The 19,179-nt window shown below is 47.2% G+C and overlaps 2 protein-coding genes across 3 annotated transcripts; one reads left to right on the top strand and one right to left on the bottom strand.

Moving 5' to 3' along the window:
• The first annotated feature begins 404 nt into the window (after positions 1–404).
• Comtd1 (catechol-O-methyltransferase domain containing 1) lies at positions 405–2,110 on the top strand. 2 transcript variants are annotated; one of them, XM_021637505.2, is made up of 7 exons: positions 410–594; positions 700–827; positions 1,046–1,151; positions 1,240–1,358; positions 1,428–1,482; positions 1,595–1,728; positions 1,860–2,110. In XM_021637505.2, the coding sequence occupies exons 1-7, from the start codon at positions 501–503 to the stop codon at positions 2,010–2,012; spliced, it is 789 nt and encodes a 262-aa protein (XP_021493180.1). In that variant the 5' UTR covers positions 410–500; the 3' UTR covers positions 2,013–2,110. The 2 variants fall into 2 exon arrangements, with proteins under 2 accessions (XP_021493179.1, XP_021493180.1); XM_021637504.2 differs by having other exon boundaries at positions 405–827.
• Positions 2,111–3,337: 1,227 nt separating this feature from the next.
• On the bottom strand, positions 3,338–16,765 carry Vdac2 (voltage dependent anion channel 2). The gene is made up of 10 exons (XM_021637503.2): positions 16,593–16,765; positions 16,347–16,411; positions 15,298–15,366; positions 14,237–14,286; positions 9,554–9,706; positions 9,405–9,457; positions 8,946–9,173; positions 7,551–7,701; positions 5,076–5,133; positions 3,338–3,902 (listed from the first exon to the last, which is right to left on the bottom strand). The coding sequence occupies exons 2-10, from the start codon at positions 16,384–16,386 to the stop codon at positions 3,811–3,813; spliced, it is 894 nt and encodes a 297-aa protein (XP_021493178.1). The 5' UTR covers positions 16,387–16,411; positions 16,593–16,765; the 3' UTR covers positions 3,338–3,810.
• Positions 16,766–19,179: the final 2,414 nt, after the last annotated feature.

The following is a 19,179-nucleotide window of genomic DNA, read 5'->3' as shown; positions in this document are numbered from 1 at the left end:
AAGAAAACTGAGACTTGGAAAGACAGACGGGCACAAACTGCTACAGCCAGTACCCCAGCTGCTAAGGAACCCACTAATAAAGCGTCTCCAAATCAGGTCCTTGGCTCCTTCAACTTGAGCACCTCTCCAGGAAGCGTCCCCTCCTCAAGTCTCTCTGGACTCCTCCATTGGCCACACTGTCACTTTATCCCTCTCCCTACGTTCACTTGTGGAAGCCAGGAGGGGCGAGTACTCTGTGGACACAGCAGGACCCCCAGGCGCGGAGCTGGCTTCCGCGCCCGAAGCAGTTCCGCAAGTGGCCACCGGGTGGCCAGCGGTTTTTTATTTTTATTTTTTTCCGCCTGGCCTTGCAATACGGCGACATGTCACCAGATGGTGCCCGAGGCCGCGGCTCTGAGGGCAGGGCCTGGGCAAGGTGGAGTCCTGCGGGCGCCCTGGTCCGGTCCCGTCCCTGCTACTCCAGCACACGTGACCTTCGCCGCCCGCTGCTGATCCGCGTCATGGCCCAGCGCGCACCTCGGCTGTCTGTTCCCGCCGCGCTGGCTCTGGGCTCGGCCGCGCTCGGCGCCGCCTTCGCCGCCGGGCTCCTGCTAGGTGAGCGGGGTTGTACCGCGGCGGCCCCGGGAGCTGCAGGGCGCGGAGCGGAGCCTGGCACCCGCCCAGAACCCCAGGCCCGACTCGGCGCCCTCTCCCCGGCAGGGAAACGGTGGCCGCTTTGGGGGTCCGGGCGACAGCAGCGACTGCTGCCCCCTGAAGACAACCCCCTGTGGCAGTATCTGCTGAGCCGCTCCATGCGGGAGCACCCGGCACTGCGGACCCTGCGACTGGTCAGTAGCACGGGGGCTGGCGACGCGCTCCGCATGCCCAGCGTGGTGGCTATCACGTGTTGTGTGATCTCGGGAGAGGCAGAAGCCCTCTCTGGGTTTCCGGGCTCCCTGCCGCCTGTCCCCTCTAGGCCACACCCGCCACCGAGCTCCTAGAGTTCAAAACCTGGGCGAGGGCTGGGTGACCGGCGGGAATGGCACAATCCTCTCCCTATACACAGCTGACCCTGGAGCAGCCGCAGGGGGACTCCATGATGACCTGTGAACAGGCCCAGCTTCTGGCAAACCTGGCGCGGCTCATCAAGGCCAAGAAAGCTCTGGACCTGGGTAGGGGCGCGCCGCCAGGGTCTCTGGGAACCTGGGTCACGGGGCCACCCTGCACCCTGGGCTGAGCTTGTGGCTGCCCGGTTCACAGGTACTTTCACGGGCTACTCGGCCCTGGCGCTAGCCTTGGCTCTTCCAGACGCTGGCCGCGTGGTGACCTGCGAGGTGAACGCGGAGCCCCCGGAGCTGGGGCGGCCCCTGTGGAGGCAGGTGAGTCCCACGTGCGGCCGGGGGCTCGCGGGCTCGGGGCGTGCGGGCCTGACCAGCCCCCTTCCGCAGGCGGAGGTGGAGCAGAAGATCGACCTTCGGCTGCAGCCCGCGTTGCAGACTTTGGGTGAGCACTGGCGCGGGAGGCCCTGCCTGCGCTGTCCACCCCGGGGAACAGAACGGGCGACCCTGGCCCCCGGGACCGCCGCTCAGCTGCACCTGCCCTCTGTCCCCGTAAGATGAGCTTCTGGCGGCGGGCGAGGCCGGAACCTTCGACGTAGCGGTGGTGGACGCGGACAAGGAGAACTGCGGGGCCTACTACGAGCGCTGTCTGCAGCTGCTGCGCCCCGGAGGCGTGCTCGCGGTGCTCAGAGTAAGGACTAGCACAAGACTGCTCTCTCGCTGGGCTAATCTCCCTTGGCCCCGCCCCGAGCACTCCAGGCCCCGCCCCTCCCGGCTCCTGGCTGCCACTCCCACTTCCGATAGCCCCGCCCTCCCGTACAGGTCCTGTGGGGCGGAGAGGTGCTGCAGCGTCAGCCTAGGAACAAGGCTGCTGAGTGCGTGAGGAACCTGAACGAGCGCATCCTGCGGGACGCCAGGGTCTACATCAGCCTCCTGCCCCTGGATGATGGGCTCTCCTTGGCCTTCAAGATCTAGGGTTAATCCCAATCTTAGGGCGTGGGTGAAAGGACCCGAGAACCCCGGACAGCGACCGGAGTCCTTAAAGCTGACAATAAAGGGACTGGGAAACACGATCTTCTGAGCATCCATATCCGGTGTTCATTAGGCTAGTTCCCTGCAGGAACACAGCTTTTCTAGTAAAGCTATCTCCCTGGCACCAAGGCCTGTGGCCTATTTGATGGGATAGTTTTAATAGACCCTTCCAGCTGTACACACTGGTTGGAGTTCCAACAGGCTCTAACTTGTCTCCTGCCTTCCAGCCACAGGCCACAGGTGCAAGGTCCTGGAGAGACCGCACCTTGTCAAGATAGGGGACCTGCAGGACACCAACCTCATGATGAATGCTTTTGTAGCTAAGTCGGGCTTGCTGGCAGCCTACCCATGCTTCCCCAGGTCTGTTGCCTCCCCAGCCTTACCTGTGCAATGCAAGCCCTGATAGGTGGCCATCACCTAGGAACCAACCCTCTTGGCCCAAACCTGAGGATCTAAGGTTGGCTTATATTTCTGTCCCAAGTCCTGAGGAAACTGATGCACTGAGCCACGATGAAGTGTACTTGTTAGCGGAAAGGCAGCAGGCTACCCAGAGGCCACAGTGCAGTGACAGGCACCATTTCTATGGGGTAAGTCCCAAAGCCATCCTCTATCCACTCACTACCTTAGCTGTCCTCACAAGCTTCCAACTGAACTGTAGTCTCTTACGCCAGAAATGACACTTGCCTTGACTTTCTCTCATCTTTGATCACACCTCTCTCCTTTAATATGCTCTTTCCCCTAGGAAGCTTGTGCCATCCTTTTCCACCCAAAATCCCAGGTCATGGCTAAGGGCTGCCCCATGCCCTAGACCTCAGCTCAGTTTTTCAGCATTTGTCTAGAGAAAGGGGCAATGACTTCTTCCTGGTGCCTATTTTCCTCCTCTCCGTCCTTGTTACTGCCACTGACCCTAATTGTCCATCTCCATCTACCTACCTAGGACTCCCTGCCCTTCCTGTAGCTGTGGTTCAGAAGGGTATGGCATGCCTGTTTAACCGCTCAGCACCACCGCTGCATTTCCCTTCATCCTCCGCGGCCTTAACAGTGATTCACTATGATTTTACACAAACTTAGAAACTGCAGAGTGTAAAAGTATGTATCCTCGTATTTTATTATAGTCTCAAAGACCTCGTGGAATTATGCTAGGGACACAGGGAATTTGATTGCACAGATTTAGGTAAGGAGCAAAATGCTCACCAGAAAAAAGTATTAACCAAGGAGATTAGACCCTAGCTAGCCAATCTGTAACTGCACATACGTGGAGCCATTAGTTATGTACACTTGTTTTATTCATAATTTGTCATGTTTGGGGTTACCAAAGTAATTCTAATGATGGTTGAATATAACAAAAAAAAAAATTTTTTTTTTTTACCTCATCTTAAAACATCCACTGATCCATCTCATTCAGTACAATAGTCAATGTTAAAAGAACATAAAACAAACATGCACACCATGGCACGGTTTTCATAAACGTCTATTTCATCATTGGTGGGTAGCACATTTAACAGTTAAATACATTTAAATAATGTATAGGTGGCTGCACGACACAGCACTGATAACTAGATAACCATCCAACTAGAAACCAGCCAACAGGTAATTGTCTAAATATTTAAAATACAGCTCTTGTTTAATCATCCTTTGATGTGATCACCTTCTGGGGGGAAGGAGGAGCCTGCTGGTTGCATGGAAATATATTAAGGCCAAATCTTCTGATATCCGTTCCCAGAGGTTTCTTTCAACTGGATTAAGCCTCCAATTCCAAGGCAAGCCCAAGCTTGTGACCTCCAGCATTAAAGCTCTTCCCGTCTACCAGAGCAGACAGTGTAAGCTTCACACCTGTAGACAAAGCAAACCTCCATGATTGGGCCTGCAACCACTCAGCCCTGCCAGTGTCTTCCCTCAGCCTGCAGCTACCGGACTAATTCCAGCCAGCAGAGGGCATTCAGATGATGGTAAATGCACACACAAAGTGTTCTAAAAGCCAATCATTTCACTATACCACCCAGACTAAACAACACTGGTGAGAGCAGGTCATAATAACTGAACTAGAGAAAAGTGGGAAACTACACAGTAAGTAAATTAATGCTAAGCTAAGAAGGTAAGTATGTATCAGTAACTGGCCCCTTTAGTGGTCAGGCAGATCTCTATGAGTTGAGGCCCTCTGGTCTACAAATTGAGTCCAGGACAACCAGGGCTACCCAGAGAAATCTTATCTTGAAAACCAAAATAGATAGATAGATAGATAGATAGATAGATAGATAGATAGATAGATAGATAGACAGACAGACTGAATACAATTTAGGTGTGGGAAGCAGGGTCCCCATTAGGAATGTTGGGCTGCCAGTGCTTTAGGACCTTGTTGCTTAACTGTTCTAAGCAGCTATGGGATCTGGAGCCCATTAGAAACACAGACCTCTCCAGCTTAGGCCTACTGGTTGCGAATCTGCATATGACCCAGACACTCCCAGTTTGACATTGCTCTGTATCCACTACCTGAAGGGGACTGCAGAGACCCAACCAAAGCACACTGACTGACAATATTGAGACACCAATGGGGAACTACATAATGGTTAAATGATGAGAGGTGGGGCTTTTTAGAGTGATGGCAGCTCTGCTTCTTCGGAGCAGTCCACTCACTATAAGGAGTGAGGGGTAAGGAGTTATCAGTCATAACCTGCAGCTTCCCAGGAGAGGAGTATCAATCCCACTACAGGCTTGAAAGGTTCACAAAATAACTAAAAAAAAAATTTTGAAAGTAATGGAACAATGGGTCTGGAGATAAAGACCGGCAGTTAAGTGCACTGAGTGCTCTTCCAAAGGTCTAGGTTCAATTCCCAGCACCCATATGGCAGCTCAAACCCATCTGCATATATATAATCCCATTGTACCATATGCCCTCTTCTAGCATGCAAATATACAAGCAGACAAAAACCACACACTTAAATAAATGAACCTTTTTTAAAAGGAGGGGGGCTCTACAGGCAATCCTACTTTATTGACAATACTTACCAGGCCTCAGAGTCTGAGTATAGCCCACTCCAATTAAACTAGAGTTGTTGACCTTTGCCTAGAAAGAGAGAAAAACATGTCTGAATGAAGACAGAACTCTTGGGTATTCCCCATCCTGGAACTATGGGGCCTGTGGCTTTAACTCAATGGGATCCTAAAATATATACTGTATATTAAGCAAACAGCAAATGCCACTTAAGAATTGGACATTAACTCAAAAGCAAATTGTCAATCAGGCTCAACAAAACGCTTTACTACCCTTAGGATGTGTACACAGACCCCACATGATCCACACAGCATTAAAAAATGACTCAAAAAAAACTCACCCTTATGAAACTCACAAAAGCAAGTTAATATTTATTTAGCTGATGCTGCCTACCAGACTCAATAGAGGTGAGAACCGTCTCTGACATGCAGGGAGTTTATAAGCTCATGTCTTAGACCCACACATCACTACTTCCAGGGTTCTTCCTCAAACCCTCACAATTTAGTCCCTTCCTCACACTCTTACCTCTAAGCTGCTGGATGTTGACTATAACTAGTCAGGGCCTGATGAGGCTCGAACGGAGCATGATTTATCAATTTTATATACCTAACAATTTAGGATTTAGGTTACAGAGCTCAAGAGCCCAGAAGAATGCTGGAGAGCAAATACGTTAACGCGGAGCTCCTTCTAGGACCAGCCTCTACTACCCTGACGTTGCCTACAAATCTGTTGGGCCACATTCACAGCTGCACAGGACACATGCACCCTGCAGGTCACAGGATGAATATGCCTAGGAAAACAAAAAAGGCACTTCACCCAGCTCCAGAGCCTAGTCAAGCAACTGGGCTCTTCAGCATCCTGGGGCTCCAGGATAAAGATGCCAGCTTGCTGTGAGAACAGATCTGGAAGGATCCAGTGACTCTATTCTTGTGTGCAACATCAAAACACAATCTAGATAAAGCCACTGCTTCTGGTGCTACTCCAGTGGGCATCAACAGCTCTACTTGGGATGGGAGGAATGCTGCGTGTTTCCACAATGGCTGTCAGCAGTCTCCCACTGACACAGGTCCCAAGCCACCTTCCCACGGAGACTGGTAGCTAAATGGTATTTCTGCTGGTGGGCATGCAGTCTGTTACGGTGCCACAAGCATACATCTGAAGAGAGCATTAATGTCAAAGAGAACCAGAGCTGAACAGAGTGCTCTCCTAGTGTGGTTAAACACAGGAGCAAGTAAATGCATCACTGACTGGTCAGAGAGAAAAGCACTGGATACTTTTCACACTATCTCTGATTACAAATGTTTTAACATAAAGCAAACATCAGGCTAAAACATAACTGCTTAAGGTATCAAAACACACTGTCCTTGGGGATCAAGAGTACTTTATGCAACTAAAGTAACTCTCCTGAACTGTTTAACTTCCTGTCATCCCAGTACATACAGTACTGACAACCCACACAGTAACAGCTGCTGATCCACCACAAAACAGAAGCCGATTCCTGCCCCTCACAGCACACTCTCTTCCACCTCAAGGCACTGTGACTTAAGACATAAACAGGAAAAAGAGCCAAGAATCAGACAAGAGTGGCCAACCATCTCACTTTGCCCTTGCAAGAGGGTTTGGAGTAAGTCCAGGGGTGCAGGTTTCTAGGCAACAGTCCAGTAAGATGTTCTCCTCAACTGAGGCAGGATTAAAATCAAAGTCCTGGCTTTACTCCCCACCCCAACAACATCACCAGTAATATTCAGTCCTTTCTTTGCCAAACACCAGTCTCTTCACCTGTAAAAGATGTTATCAGACCAGTGACCTCTCAGGTAAAATCTGAAGATATTTCATAAACCATAAAAAGATAAAGTCAAAAAAAGTACTGCCCAACACAAATATAAACCAACCAGGGCTCCAAATGTAGGAGCTTAAGCAGGCTAGGGGGCTTGGATATTAGCAAACTAATTCAAAGCTCTCAAAGGAAGGTGAACGTCTGTGATTTTCTACTGTTGTGAAAAGACAGCACACAGGTGACTTATAAAGAAAGCATTTAATTCGGGGCTCCTGGTTCCAGAGTGTATGTCCATGACCATCATGGTGGGAAGCATGGCAGCAGGCAGGCAGGGCACTTAAGAAGTAGCTGAGCTGACATCTGATGCACAAGCATGAATCAGAGAAAGCTAGCTGGGAATGGCTGGGCTTCTGAAACGAAAAGCCTGCCTCAAGTTACACACTTCCTCCAACAAGGCCACACCTCTTAATCCATCTCACCCAGTGTGGACAGATTAGCCTATGGCAGCCATTCTCATCCAGACCACCAGTGAGCCAGCTTCAAAGTCAAACCTCTATCACAATTCCCATAGGAAGGAAAAGCAGCATTCCAATTCTAATCCCAGTACATCTGTCAACATGGACTATGAATCCCAGGCAAGCTTTCCACACCATCTAATATACTCACAGTAATTCCCACAACCAAACACCTCTTATGAAGCCAAGGTACTCACAGAAATGGAAGCAGTAGGATCCAACTGATATTTAGCTGCAATGCCAAAACGAGTGCAGTTGGTGCCTGATGTCCAAGCAAGGTTTACTGAAGTGTCAAAATCTTCACATACTTTCTGATAAATTGATCCTCCAAATTCTGTCCCATTATTGCTATAAGATATTTTGAATTAGAATCTAGAATAGACAATGTAACCACTTCTAAGGCACAGGGTAATATTAGCAGGTCTAAGCCACTACTAGAACTGAGCAGGTAACATGGTGGTAGAAGGCCTATGCAAGAGGCCTTGGATTCATTCCCCAGGGTGGGGACGCATGGCATCACTCATGGAGGTCTATAACGTTCTCCTGAAAACTGCAAAGTCCTTTCTGGTAAGGTTGAGACGGGGTGAGTCTTATTCTATATCCCAGACTACACCCATTCACAGCAATCCTTCTGTCTCAGCTTCATTTTTCTAAAGACAAGGTCTCTTTATGTAGACCTGCTGTCCTGAACCCACTGTAGGGCAGGCTGGCCTCAAACTCAGAGATCCTTCTGCCTGTTTTCTGAATGCTGGGGTTAAAGGTGCAACACACACCCACTAAAAGCAGGGGTTGTGGTCAATGATAGCATACTGCCTATCCTGGATGAATCCTGGGATCCAACTTCCAGCAGCACTACACACACGTGCACATACACAACAAAAGTGAACATCCAAGTATAAATAAAGATCATATATCTAGGTAGTAAGTTTCAGATCATGCAGGGCCACACATGTTATCTAGGACCAGAGAGATGACTTACTGGGTCTTAGAGCCCTTGCCAACAAGCCTGAGAACCTGGGTTCATCCCTGGGATACTCAGTTTTCCACCATATATGTGCCATAACAAACAGATAAATACATGGATCTACCTGGTAGGATTATGAGCAATGGTTTTTGTTACTGTTTTTGAGAAAGGAGCTCACTATGTAGCTCTGGCCAGCCTAAACTCACTATGTGGACTAAGATGGCCTCGATCTCAAAAAGATACAGCTGCCTCTGCCTCCTAAATACTAGGATTACAGGTGTGAGACACTACAACCCACCAAGCACTGTAATCACAGATGTTAAGACAATCTTATCACCCACGACCCCACACGTCATGGTGTCAGAGAAGGCACTGGAAGCACTGCCAAGTCTAACACCTCTTCTAAAGGTACAAAACATCTCAAGCCCAACGACAGCAACATTCACTCTCAGTAGCCACACTATATATATATATATAGCCACACCATATATATATATGCTTCTGAGGAGCACCTTAGGATCACCCATGTCAACAGAAGTCCCTCAAATTAAAAAGAGATCAAAAGAAATGACAACACACACCATCCTCCGAGGGCCTGTACCTCAAAAGCCCATAAAGAAATACTTACACATTTGTGTGTAACTGGAAGTCCCCAGTCCTGTAGCCCACTGCGAAGTTACTCCTTGTCAGCTTTGACTTGGCACTGTCAAAGGTCATCTGGTACCCAGCAAGCCAGCCCTCGTAACCAAAGACAGCTGACCCATGGATTGCAGGTCCAGCAAAATCAAAGTCAACATCACAGCCAAGGTTTATACATTCCCTCTTGTACGCAGACTTGATTTTACCACTTTTCTTTCTGGGGGGGAAAAAAAAGACTGATTTGAAACTGATGCCAGTGACAAAGATTTATACATGTAATGCTACATGGTATACATGAAAAAGATTTAAACAAATTGCTGAGCCAGGCACAGTGGTGCATGTGAGTGAACCCCTGAAACAAAGCTGCTCCTTTCCTAAGCAGACAAGGAGGCCTTTAAGTTCAATGCACATAAAAACATAAAACCTAACAAAGCACATAAAAACTTACCCTGTGTTCGGTGAAAAGGTAGTATCAAATGTCAGTTTTAAACCTTGACAAATCTATTTTAGAAGAAAAAAGAATTTATGTTCAGGGTTATTTCCTTTTTGAAATATGAAAATAAAGAGTAACACAAAAGCAAGTCTGTGAAACATTACCTGGTCTTCAATTGCAATCTCTGTCCCCAGAGTGTTATCGGTGTTCCATCTCTCTGTGAAGGTCAGACCATACTCACACCATTTGTATTTGGTCTCCAAGGTCCCACTAACTTTACCAGTGTCTGTATTAGAAGAGCCGGATGTTGAAAATTCCTGACAAGACAATCAACAGCTCCATGAGCCTTCTCCTAAGCCTGAAGAATCCACTGCCTTGCTTCTACAACACTTAACGCTTTACACTGCGATACTTCCTAAGCAAACACAACAGGGACAAACTGGCCTCTGACCAACTGACTGCCCCTAGAACGTCCCCTTACATTTCTAACTAAGCAATAAAGAGTACACACACAGGGCTGGTGAAACAGCTCACTTGGTACAAAGGCTTGCTGCCGAGCCTGATAATTTAACTTCCATCTCTAAAACCCAACGGTGGAGAGAACTGAGTCCAGTCAGTTGTCCTCTAACCTACATACACACACACACACACACACACACACACACACACAGTTTAACAGATGTGTGCCTGCTTGTACACATTCAGCCACACAAAATATCAACATTTTTATATAAGTAAAATTTAAGTTCTTTGATAATCCATATTCTAGTTTTCTTTTTAAAGATTTATCTTTAACTTGGGTATGTGAAAATTAAGCCCATGAAGACCAGAGGAGTCTGATTTCCCTAAAACAGGAGTTACAGGCAGTTGTAAGCCATTATGTGGGTGCTTAGAATTGAACTAGGGTCTCTACAAGAGCAGCACCCACTCCTAACTGCTGAGCCACAGCTTCAGTCCCTGTTTTTCTGAAATGAGTCTTTAGTAGGTTCCATGCCTTTCCAAACAACTTACATATCTTCTTTTTCCTGCTTTGTTGTTTTTTTGTTGTTGTTGTTGTTGTTTCACTAACTGGCCCTAGCTGACCTGGAACTCACTTTGCAGACAAGACTGGCCTGAAGAGCCTGACTCTGCCGCCTAGTGCTGGGATTAAAGGTGTGTACCACCACACCCACCCAACTCACCACATTTTCTTTCTCTTTTAAGCAGTGGAAGGGACTGAGAGACTAAACAGTTAAGAGTCTTGTGCTTGTGGAGACCCAGGCTTGGTTCCTAGCACCTACTATGTAGCTAACAAGTCTGGAGACCAGTTCCTGAGTGTTCACTGCCCACAGGCCTCTGTGGGTACTGCACACATGGTGCACAGAGCCACATGGAGGCAAAAACAATCACACACGTTAAAAAAAGTTCGTTTAAAAGTGGAGTGGGGGGCTGGAGAGATGGCTCAGAGGTTAAGAGCACTGGCTGTTCTTCCAGAGGTCCTGAGTTCAACTCCCAGTAACCACAAGGTGGCTCACAGCCATCTATAGTGAGATCTGGTGCCCTCTTCTAGCCTGTAAGCATACATGCAGGCAGAACGCTGTACACATAATATAAATAAATAAATATTTTTTAAAAAAGTGGAGTGGGAAGCTTTATTGAATCCTTTATATTTGGCTTATATCACGATCATTAGCAGAAAAAATAATTAATACAGAGATTAGTGTTAAGTTTTATAAAAAGTTTAGGCCTGAAACTGAAAAACTGGCCAGTGAGTAAATTTGCTCTTGCAGAGGACTCATTCAGTTCCCAGCACCCACATGGCAACTCATAACTATCTGTAACTTCAGTTCAGGGAATCTGACACCACTGGCATCAGGCACACACTGACAGGTAAATACCTAAAATAAAAACATTTTAAATAAATCCTTTTTTTTTTTTAAGTTTTAATCTTGGGTTTGTAGCAAACAGATCTGCCAATCATTTATGGCATATCAGTGAAAGGGGAACAGAGGAAGGATGTATCTTGGGCTTTTCTAGTAGACCTAACTAACTGTCTTTATCAAGCATAACATGTTAGTGAACTATCCCAAGATAAAACTATTAAACAGCCTGTCAGAGTTCTGATTTATGGTTTCTGTATCACTGTCTCTACACCCTAGCCACTTTAAAGCTATGTCTAAAATTGATCTTTTCCTTAAGTTTATCAGGAATTGTGATACCTATAAAGAAATATCCAATACTGCCAGGCAATGGTGGCACACGCCTTTAATCCCAGTACTCAGGAGGCAGAGGCAGGCAGATCTCTAAATTCAAAGCCAGTCTGATCTACAGAGTGGAGTTCCTAGACAGCCAGGGCTACAGAGAAGCCCTGTCTTGAAAAACTAACAAAATAAAGGAAATATTAAAACTGTTGTCAATGGAAGACTACACTTAAAATACAAGTATTTTTAACTCTGAGATCAAAATCATTAGGTCTATATACAACCTCCTAAAATTAGACACTTTCACTAACAGGAATTATATCAAAGCTTAAGATTCAGCCTGATTCTAAAATGCACCAGGATATATTAGAAAATAACATTTGATAAAAAGTTAGGAGTCCTGATGTCTGGCTAAGTAAGTAACGCTGAGGAACACCAACTTCTAGAAGTCTATTTTCTCAGCCCACTATGGGGATAACCCAGTAGAATCGACAGTGTGAAAGCTTCGTGGCTCTGCATGCACATCAAACAATGGAGTTATCATCAAATACATACTATAGTAACATTTGAGAATTCTTGGATTTTTGGTTTCCTTTTTTAAAAAAAACACAGAAATATTAAGAATGTGCTTTCATTTTAATCCCAGGTGTAAGGATGTGGGGCTACTTCGGACTGACCACAGCAGCTGACCATGGTTTTGGCAGCTACAGGTAATTTCTGAGCTTGTTTGGAATTCTGGGAACTTTTCAGAGGGTCCATAAATTCAAGGGCCCCCAAGAAGCAGGGTCGGTGGTTGTTGGTTGTTTAGGGGGGTTGTTTGCGGCTTAATAGTCATAGTCAAAGAAGAAACAAAAGGAAAGAAAGTAGATTCAGGGATTTTCCTAATTCCTCTTTCCCCTCTACCCTTTCTCTCCTATCCAGTGTTAGTGGGTAAACTGGGGGGAGGGACAAAGGTAGACAGGGTGAGAAAAAGAAGCACCATAAAGCAGCAAAACAACATAGAAAGCATGTCCTCTGACAAGCAGTGTAAGTGGGAACTGTGTATGGGAAGCAGTTAACGCTGCGTGAGGATGACTGATGACTGAAGCTCTCCCACCATCTATCAGGACCTGAGATTGGGAACCAGCCCAATGTATGCCAAGGGAAGCTCAGGACACAAGGCTAACATCAGCCTGTCGGCTGAGCTGGGCCAGATGAAACCAACAATAAAGTAATTCACTCCTCACTAGGAAAGTATCTTCTACATTTTGAGTAGCCTGAACATCTCTGCAGTTCAAGAACAGACCTTACTGTAACTTAATTGTGGGTAGATTTATATATTACAGAATCTGCCCTATGACTATTAAATTTTACTCAAAAGTAAAAATAAAGCCTGCCCTCTTTAATCCAACTCCTATATAGCCTTCAACTTACTCCCATAACTGTTTTACAATAAGACTTTCCTTCCAACAATATTTTCTGGCTTAGCCAGTTGCAGTGGCAAATGCCTATAATCCTAGCATTCTGGGAGGCAGAGGCAGGCAGATTTCTCTGAATTTGAGGCCAGTCTGGTCTACTAAGTGAGTCCAGGAAAGCCAAGGCTACAAAGACAAACCCTGTCTCAAAAACAAAACAAAACAAAATTCTGGCTTATAAATGCAGTGCTTGATAAAATGCTCTATATTCTCAGCTTGAAGTCCATCTTTGCAGTGTAAAGAGCATGCTGTTTTGCAGCACTGCACCTCAGCGAGAGGTGGAGAGCCGGGCAAGCACTCTGACACTCGGTTACACTCCCAGTCTGAAAGGAGTTTTTTAAACACAAAGACTGTTTATTTTAGGGTAACATACATGCACAGACATATTTAAAACCCATTGGGCTGAAAATAAAGAAATCCAGGGCCCTGTGTTCAACCTTCAGCAACAGTAAAGAAAAAATATTTACAATCAACTAATACTCTGTAACTTGTTAACCCAACCAAGTCAGTCACTCAACCCTAACTAAATATTTAGACTTCTTTGCAGACCAAAGAAAGCACAGGACAAGACAAATATAAAACCCATAAATGCAACAGATCTGAGCATTAAAAACCCCAACACTTTAATAAATACCAGTTACACACAGAACAACACACAGTGCCCAGGGATCAGTTTAGCATGCACATAGTACACCCATCTCCAATCTCAAAACAAAACTTTTAGAGAAAGAAAAAAGTATACACTATTGTACTTTAACCCTTTTTTAACAAGTAGGAAGGATCAACACATAACAAAATAGTAAATTTTAGAGACATTCAAGTCAGAATAGACATATGCAAACATCCACACGGATGACTGTTAGAAGATAGCCGTTATATTAAATGATCAGTGTGGTCAAATAAAAAGCCCAGGATTCTGACAGGTATGAAGAGAAAGGGTTTCAGGAGTCCAATAGGCCTCTGGACTTCAAGCTTGTAATCTACCTGAATAAATAATCCCAAATAACCAATGTCTTTCCCAATTTCTTTGTGCATTCATAGTGACACATATATACACAGGAATAAACAAAACATAAAAATCAGAAGACATCAAAGCCAATAAATCAGACTACACGTAAATCACTCAAAAGAAATCAATTCCTTAAGGAAAACAGCTGTAGCTATTTATGAGCTATGAAACTAAAAGGTTCATGAGAACTTATTAGTCACTTACCACACCACTGCACGACTTTGTTTTTACATCCAGCTTTACCAACCCAAAGCCTGAAAAAAATACCAGAGATATGATTCTTCTGCAGAAAAAATGCATACCATTATTCTTGCCACAGCTAGCACAATTCCATGTCCAGGGGGACAAAACAGTACTGTGTACAGTACCTGAATGAACATTTTAAAAGCAGTGAGTTTTACAAGGCAGCAGCTCTGGGCCTAGAGTGTTGGCAGGTAACTGGCTCCACTTCCTGACACACCCTTTCTAAGACATTTTTAAAATGTTAGGTTAGAAAATCACTTCTTCCCCGGGAGTGGTGGTGTGCACCTATAATCCCAGCAGAGGCAGCTGCATCTCCATGAGTTTGAGGCCAGCCTGGTCTACAAAGAGAGTTCAGCATAGCCAAGACTACACAGAGAAACCCTGTCTTGGAAAAAAATAAATAAATAAAATTAAAAATAAAAGAAAGAAGGAAAATCACTTCTTCAGAATAGCCTATTGCTTAATGGCAATGCATTTAGGACATTTATCCCAAACTGGTATCAACAAGAGTGGGGTACAGGCACGTTCGACACAATTTTCAAGAAAACTCAAATCTGCTCACTCTAAAAATCCCACAATTCTTAGGGTCTCCACCCTACCAGGAGTCATACCCACAAAACTAAAACAGTAATTCAGAGCAGCTCTTTCAACCAGGGCCCGAGCTGCCACTAAAGAAAATAAAGCACAAGTTTTCAATGGGAGGTGGAGGCACACGAATTTAATCCAATCAGTTGGGAAGCAGAGGCAGATGGATCTGAATTCTAGGCCAACTTGGTCTACAGAGTGAGTTCCAGGACAGCCAGAGCTACACAGAGAAACCCTGTCTCAAAAAAAGAGCTTTCTCCTTATTAGAACTCAGAAAAGCTCAGAAATTGGGGTAACAGTGTAGCAGGCTACCATAAAATGCATCTGGCATTAATCCAAGATATTCAGTCTGGAGAAACAAAGACGATTTTCCAAAGGAATTCAAGCATACATTTTCTCTTCTAAGTTAAAATTAAAAGAAAAAAAAAAATCCTTACCAAATCCTTTGTTGAAAATGTCTCTGGCAGCTTTGCCAAGGTCAGCATAGGATGGAGGGATACACATTGCTAGTAAAAGGAAACACTCTATGGTTAATGTGACTAGACCATGACCTACTACTAATATTTACATTCACACAGTCCAATGGGAGTTTTGTTTTTGAAGCCACTAGAACTAATATAAAACTTATTCTAAGCAGCCATTCCTAACAAAAATTTCTTTCTAAATAGCTATGTGGCAGTATAAACCTGGGACATTTCCACCAGTTTTTTAAAGGTAGAGAGAAGCCTAACTCCTAAACTTAGTGTCTGCAGCCTAAGAGGACTAGCACAAGCATACACACACTTGTCGGAACTCAAGGGGATTGGCCCATTTAACTGAGATTAAAACCAAAATCTGAGCTTAAGCACCTTTCCCCTAACAAGTCTCTTGGTACTTGGTCTTCCAAGAACAAAAACACTCAGGAGAGACGGAAACTTAACGCTCTGGGAACTGACATCTTGAGACATAGGGGGAAAATACAACCGTCTACCTTTCAGTCAAGTGTCTGCCGCAACTAAATATCAAATGGCACTTTAAACACAATTCCGCTCCCAAGTGCAAGGGTGAGGCCTAAGGGCAAGGAATCTGAGCTCATTCATTCTACAAAGCCACCCGCGCCCTTAGGAACACGTGTAATGACCTTGTAGTGTACCCCATCTCTGCAGGCGGAGAACTACTTCCTTTTGCAAAGTGACTGATCTAATTCACCCCCAAGGTGGAATTCAACAACTAGTAGTTTGTTTTGCTTTCCGATTTGTAAATGACACATCCAAAAGCAGAGGGTGGGTATGGCCAAGGACCAACGCCCCAGGCGCGAGCCCTCCATCTGCAACCCAACAGCCTAGCACCCTGTCCGTCAGCAGAGGTGGCCGTGAGCCCTACGGGCCCTCAAAGGGGCCAAACTGCCCAAGTCCTTGCAGGCGTGCGGGGCGGGGCAGGACCAGCTACGGTTTTCCTAAAAGGCACCGGGCAGCCCCATCGCGCAGAAGTCTCTTGTGCTACTTACGCCGTGGACATGTTCGTATACAACAGTCACAGTCCTCCATGGCGAAGCCGTGGGGAAAAGGTGATCTGTAGAAGGGACAAGAAGCGCGGTCAGGGGACAGTCCAGGGCCCAGCGGGGCTCTCGGGCAGAGAAAAGCAAGGGGCGGGAGACGGTGCGGCCATCTTGGGGGAGCAGGGCAGCCCCGGGCCGCTCAGGCGGCGGCCGGCCTAGGGTCCCCCGCTCGGCGGGAGGCGGGCGCCACAGTACCTGCGGGTGTCCTGAGGGGCGCTGCCGCCAACACTCGGCTCGCCGCCGAGGCCACTCCGCTCTCTGGAGGTTGCGCTGCAGCCACCGCGGCTGGAGGGCGAAGTGAAGGAGACACCGTTGCGCCCCGCCGCAAGCCTGGCCTCCCCCAGCCAGGACCCCGCCGCGGCCGCCCGGGCTGTCCGCCGCGCCTGTCCTTGCCGCGCCGCCGCCCGCTGCCCACTCCCACCTGCTCCGGACTGGCGAAGCGGGTCGAGAGGACGGTGGTCGCCCGGGGTGAGCTGGCTCGGGCCGTCCGACAGGGACGGGGCGAGCAGGAGCTCCGCGGCCTCAAGTCAGGCAATGTCCGGGGCAGCCCCAGAGGCCAGGGCCTGGGAACGGCGGAGGCGGTGCAACGGCACCCTCGCGGTCAGGAGAGGAGTGGCCACGTGAGTCACGACTGGGCAGGGCGGGGCGCTGGGCCCCGCGGGGTCACGCGCGCCCCTTCCAGCTCGCTTCGCTCCTGAGTGTCCCTGCCTGAAGCGCGCAGGGCGTAACCGGGGAAGTTGGATGAGGTACGCCGCTTCATCTGCAGCCTCCGCGCCCTCCCTGCCTCGGGTTGCAGCCCACCGCAGGGTCCTTCCCTGGTGGAGCTGGCTCCAAAGAAACAAACTTGAGCCAGTCTGAGTGCTCTACTCTCAGTCAGGGTTGTGCTCCTGCAGCCTCCTTCCCACCCGTGCTTGGGATGGCTTCACACACATGCAGAAGCCGTGAGGTAGGAAGATAAGCTTCCCCTGGAAGGTAGACCCGGAAAGATATGGGTAAAATTCGTGTTAGCCAGTCTTTACACTGCTGCTCTCAGCCTGCTCAGAGGCGCTTGCCTGTAATCCCAGCACGTGGGCTGGCAGAGGCAGGCAGATCTCTCTGTAACTCCGAGGCCAGCCTGGTCCAGAAAGCAAGTCCAGGGCAGCCAAGGCTTCACAGAGAAACATGTCAGGGCAGAGGATGACAAAGAGTGACTATACCTGTAACCCCAGCTCTTGGAAGGCTGGGAGATTTCGACAAGTTTGAGGCTAAACTATAGCATGAGGAAAACGGGGGTGGAGGGGTGGGGCAGTGTGCAAGCTAATAAAGATAGAAAAGGGGCCTTGGAGGCGATGGTGAACACCTGTAATCAGGGAGGCAGAGATGGGCCTGGTATACAAAGCAAGTCCAGGACGGCCAGGGCTACACAGAGAAACCCTGTCTTGAAAAGCCAAAAAGAAAAGAAAAGGAGCCTGCCTAAGTGGACAAGAACTCTTGCTGTGCAAGCAAGAGGACCTGAGCTCAGATCCAGCAGCCACATTGAAAACCAGTAGTAACCCCAAAAATAAAAACAAGATGTCACTGGGGCTCACTGCCGACCTGACCCACAAACAGCATGCTCTAGGTTCTGTAACAGATTCTGTTTGAAGGGAGTAAGGTGAAAAGCAATAGAGACTCTGTGAAATCCTCTGGTCTTCTCTGGCATGAGCGTGCACACCTCTACACACGTACACCACCCACACAGAAGATTACAAATGGAGACAACTGAGGCTTCAACTCAGTAAACTCAAATAATGTAGCTTGTATACCTCCATTTCCTCATAACCTTCAATTGCCATACAGTTGGACTGAGAGCTAACACACCACACACATACGCACACAGTCACACTCAACTGTCTTCCTAACTCTACCTGTACTCAAGTAGTGTTAAGCTTTCTGTCTCCTCCTAAAGTAGGGCAAAGATGGCTAGATGGGCTCCCCAATCTGAAAGCCAAATTTAAAGTTACACACTGGCTTGTTTCTCTCCCATGAGCAAGGTTAGCCAGCCACCTTGCCTGGCACAGCTGGGATTGTGTTTATAAAGTTCAGCGGGAAGAGTATGTGTAAGCAATCAGGCTCCAGCACCTGACTTGTTCCTTCTCTCAAGCTCAGGCGGGTTGGACCAGAACCATGGGAGATTACCTACCCTAGCTGTTCGAGGCTTTTTGGTGGAGGTTTGATGCTCATTGTGGAGTTTGGCCTCCCCATTCCAATTGTCTCACAACACCATCTGTCAGGAAATTTCAGTCTGCTAAATTAGTAACCTTAATTACCTAAAGCAGAGCTTATTCATATTATGAATTAACTGTTGCCATTTTTTTTTTTAAATCTCTAGAGACATCACTGTCTCTAACACAAGTCTGAGACTTTGCTCTGTAAAGTACAGGGCAGTGCTTAATGGCTGTGGAGACAGACACACACCTAAGCAAATAACTACAGCCATCATTTCCCCTTACCAGGCCACAGAGGAAGAGGATGCACCAGTCCCAAAGAGACTCAAAGTCTGGGGTCAGTTGGTAAGGGAGGAGGGCTTCCCCTTTCTGAGGACTATGGGAAGGGGATAGAGGAAAAAGGGACAGAGGGTAGGACTGGGAGGAGATGACAGAGGGGGCTACGATTGGGATGTAAAGTGAATAAATTAATAAAAAAATATTAAAAGAATTACAGGGGTGGAAAAGACCCCATCCCATCATAAGGACACCCCTGTATAAAAGGTTAGCAAGAGAAACATAACTCATTTATTTGATCATGATTTCATATGACACCA

Source organism: Meriones unguiculatus, chromosome 4 (genome assembly GCF_030254825.1).
Source record: "Meriones unguiculatus strain TT.TT164.6M chromosome 4, Bangor_MerUng_6.1, whole genome shotgun sequence".
Lineage (NCBI taxonomy): Eukaryota > Metazoa > Chordata > Mammalia > Rodentia > Muridae > Meriones > Meriones unguiculatus.
This window is presented reverse-complemented; position numbering and strand designations above follow the sequence as displayed.

Coding starts and splice junctions, on each gene's coding strand:
- Comtd1 (XM_021637504.2), top strand. CDS start 501: ATGGCCCAGCGCGCACCTCGGCTGTCTGTTCCCGCCGCGCTGGCTCTG. Junction 1,152..1,239: donor CAAGAAAGCTCTGGACCTGG/GTAGGGGCGCGC, acceptor CCCGGTTCACAG/GTACTTTCACGGGCTACTCG. Junction 1,359..1,427: donor GGCGGCCCCTGTGGAGGCAG/GTGAGTCCCACG, acceptor CCCCTTCCGCAG/GCGGAGGTGGAGCAGAAGAT.
- Vdac2 (XM_021637503.2), bottom strand. CDS start 16,386: ATGGAGGACTGTGACTGTTGTATACGAACATGTCCACGGC. Junction 15,367..16,346: donor TATACGAACATGTCCACGGC/GTAAGTAGCACA, acceptor TCCTTTTACTAG/CAATGTGTATCCCTCCATCC. Junction 9,458..9,553: donor AGATTGCAATTGAAGACCAG/GTAATGTTTCAC, acceptor CTTCTAAAATAG/ATTTGTCAAGGTTTAAAACT.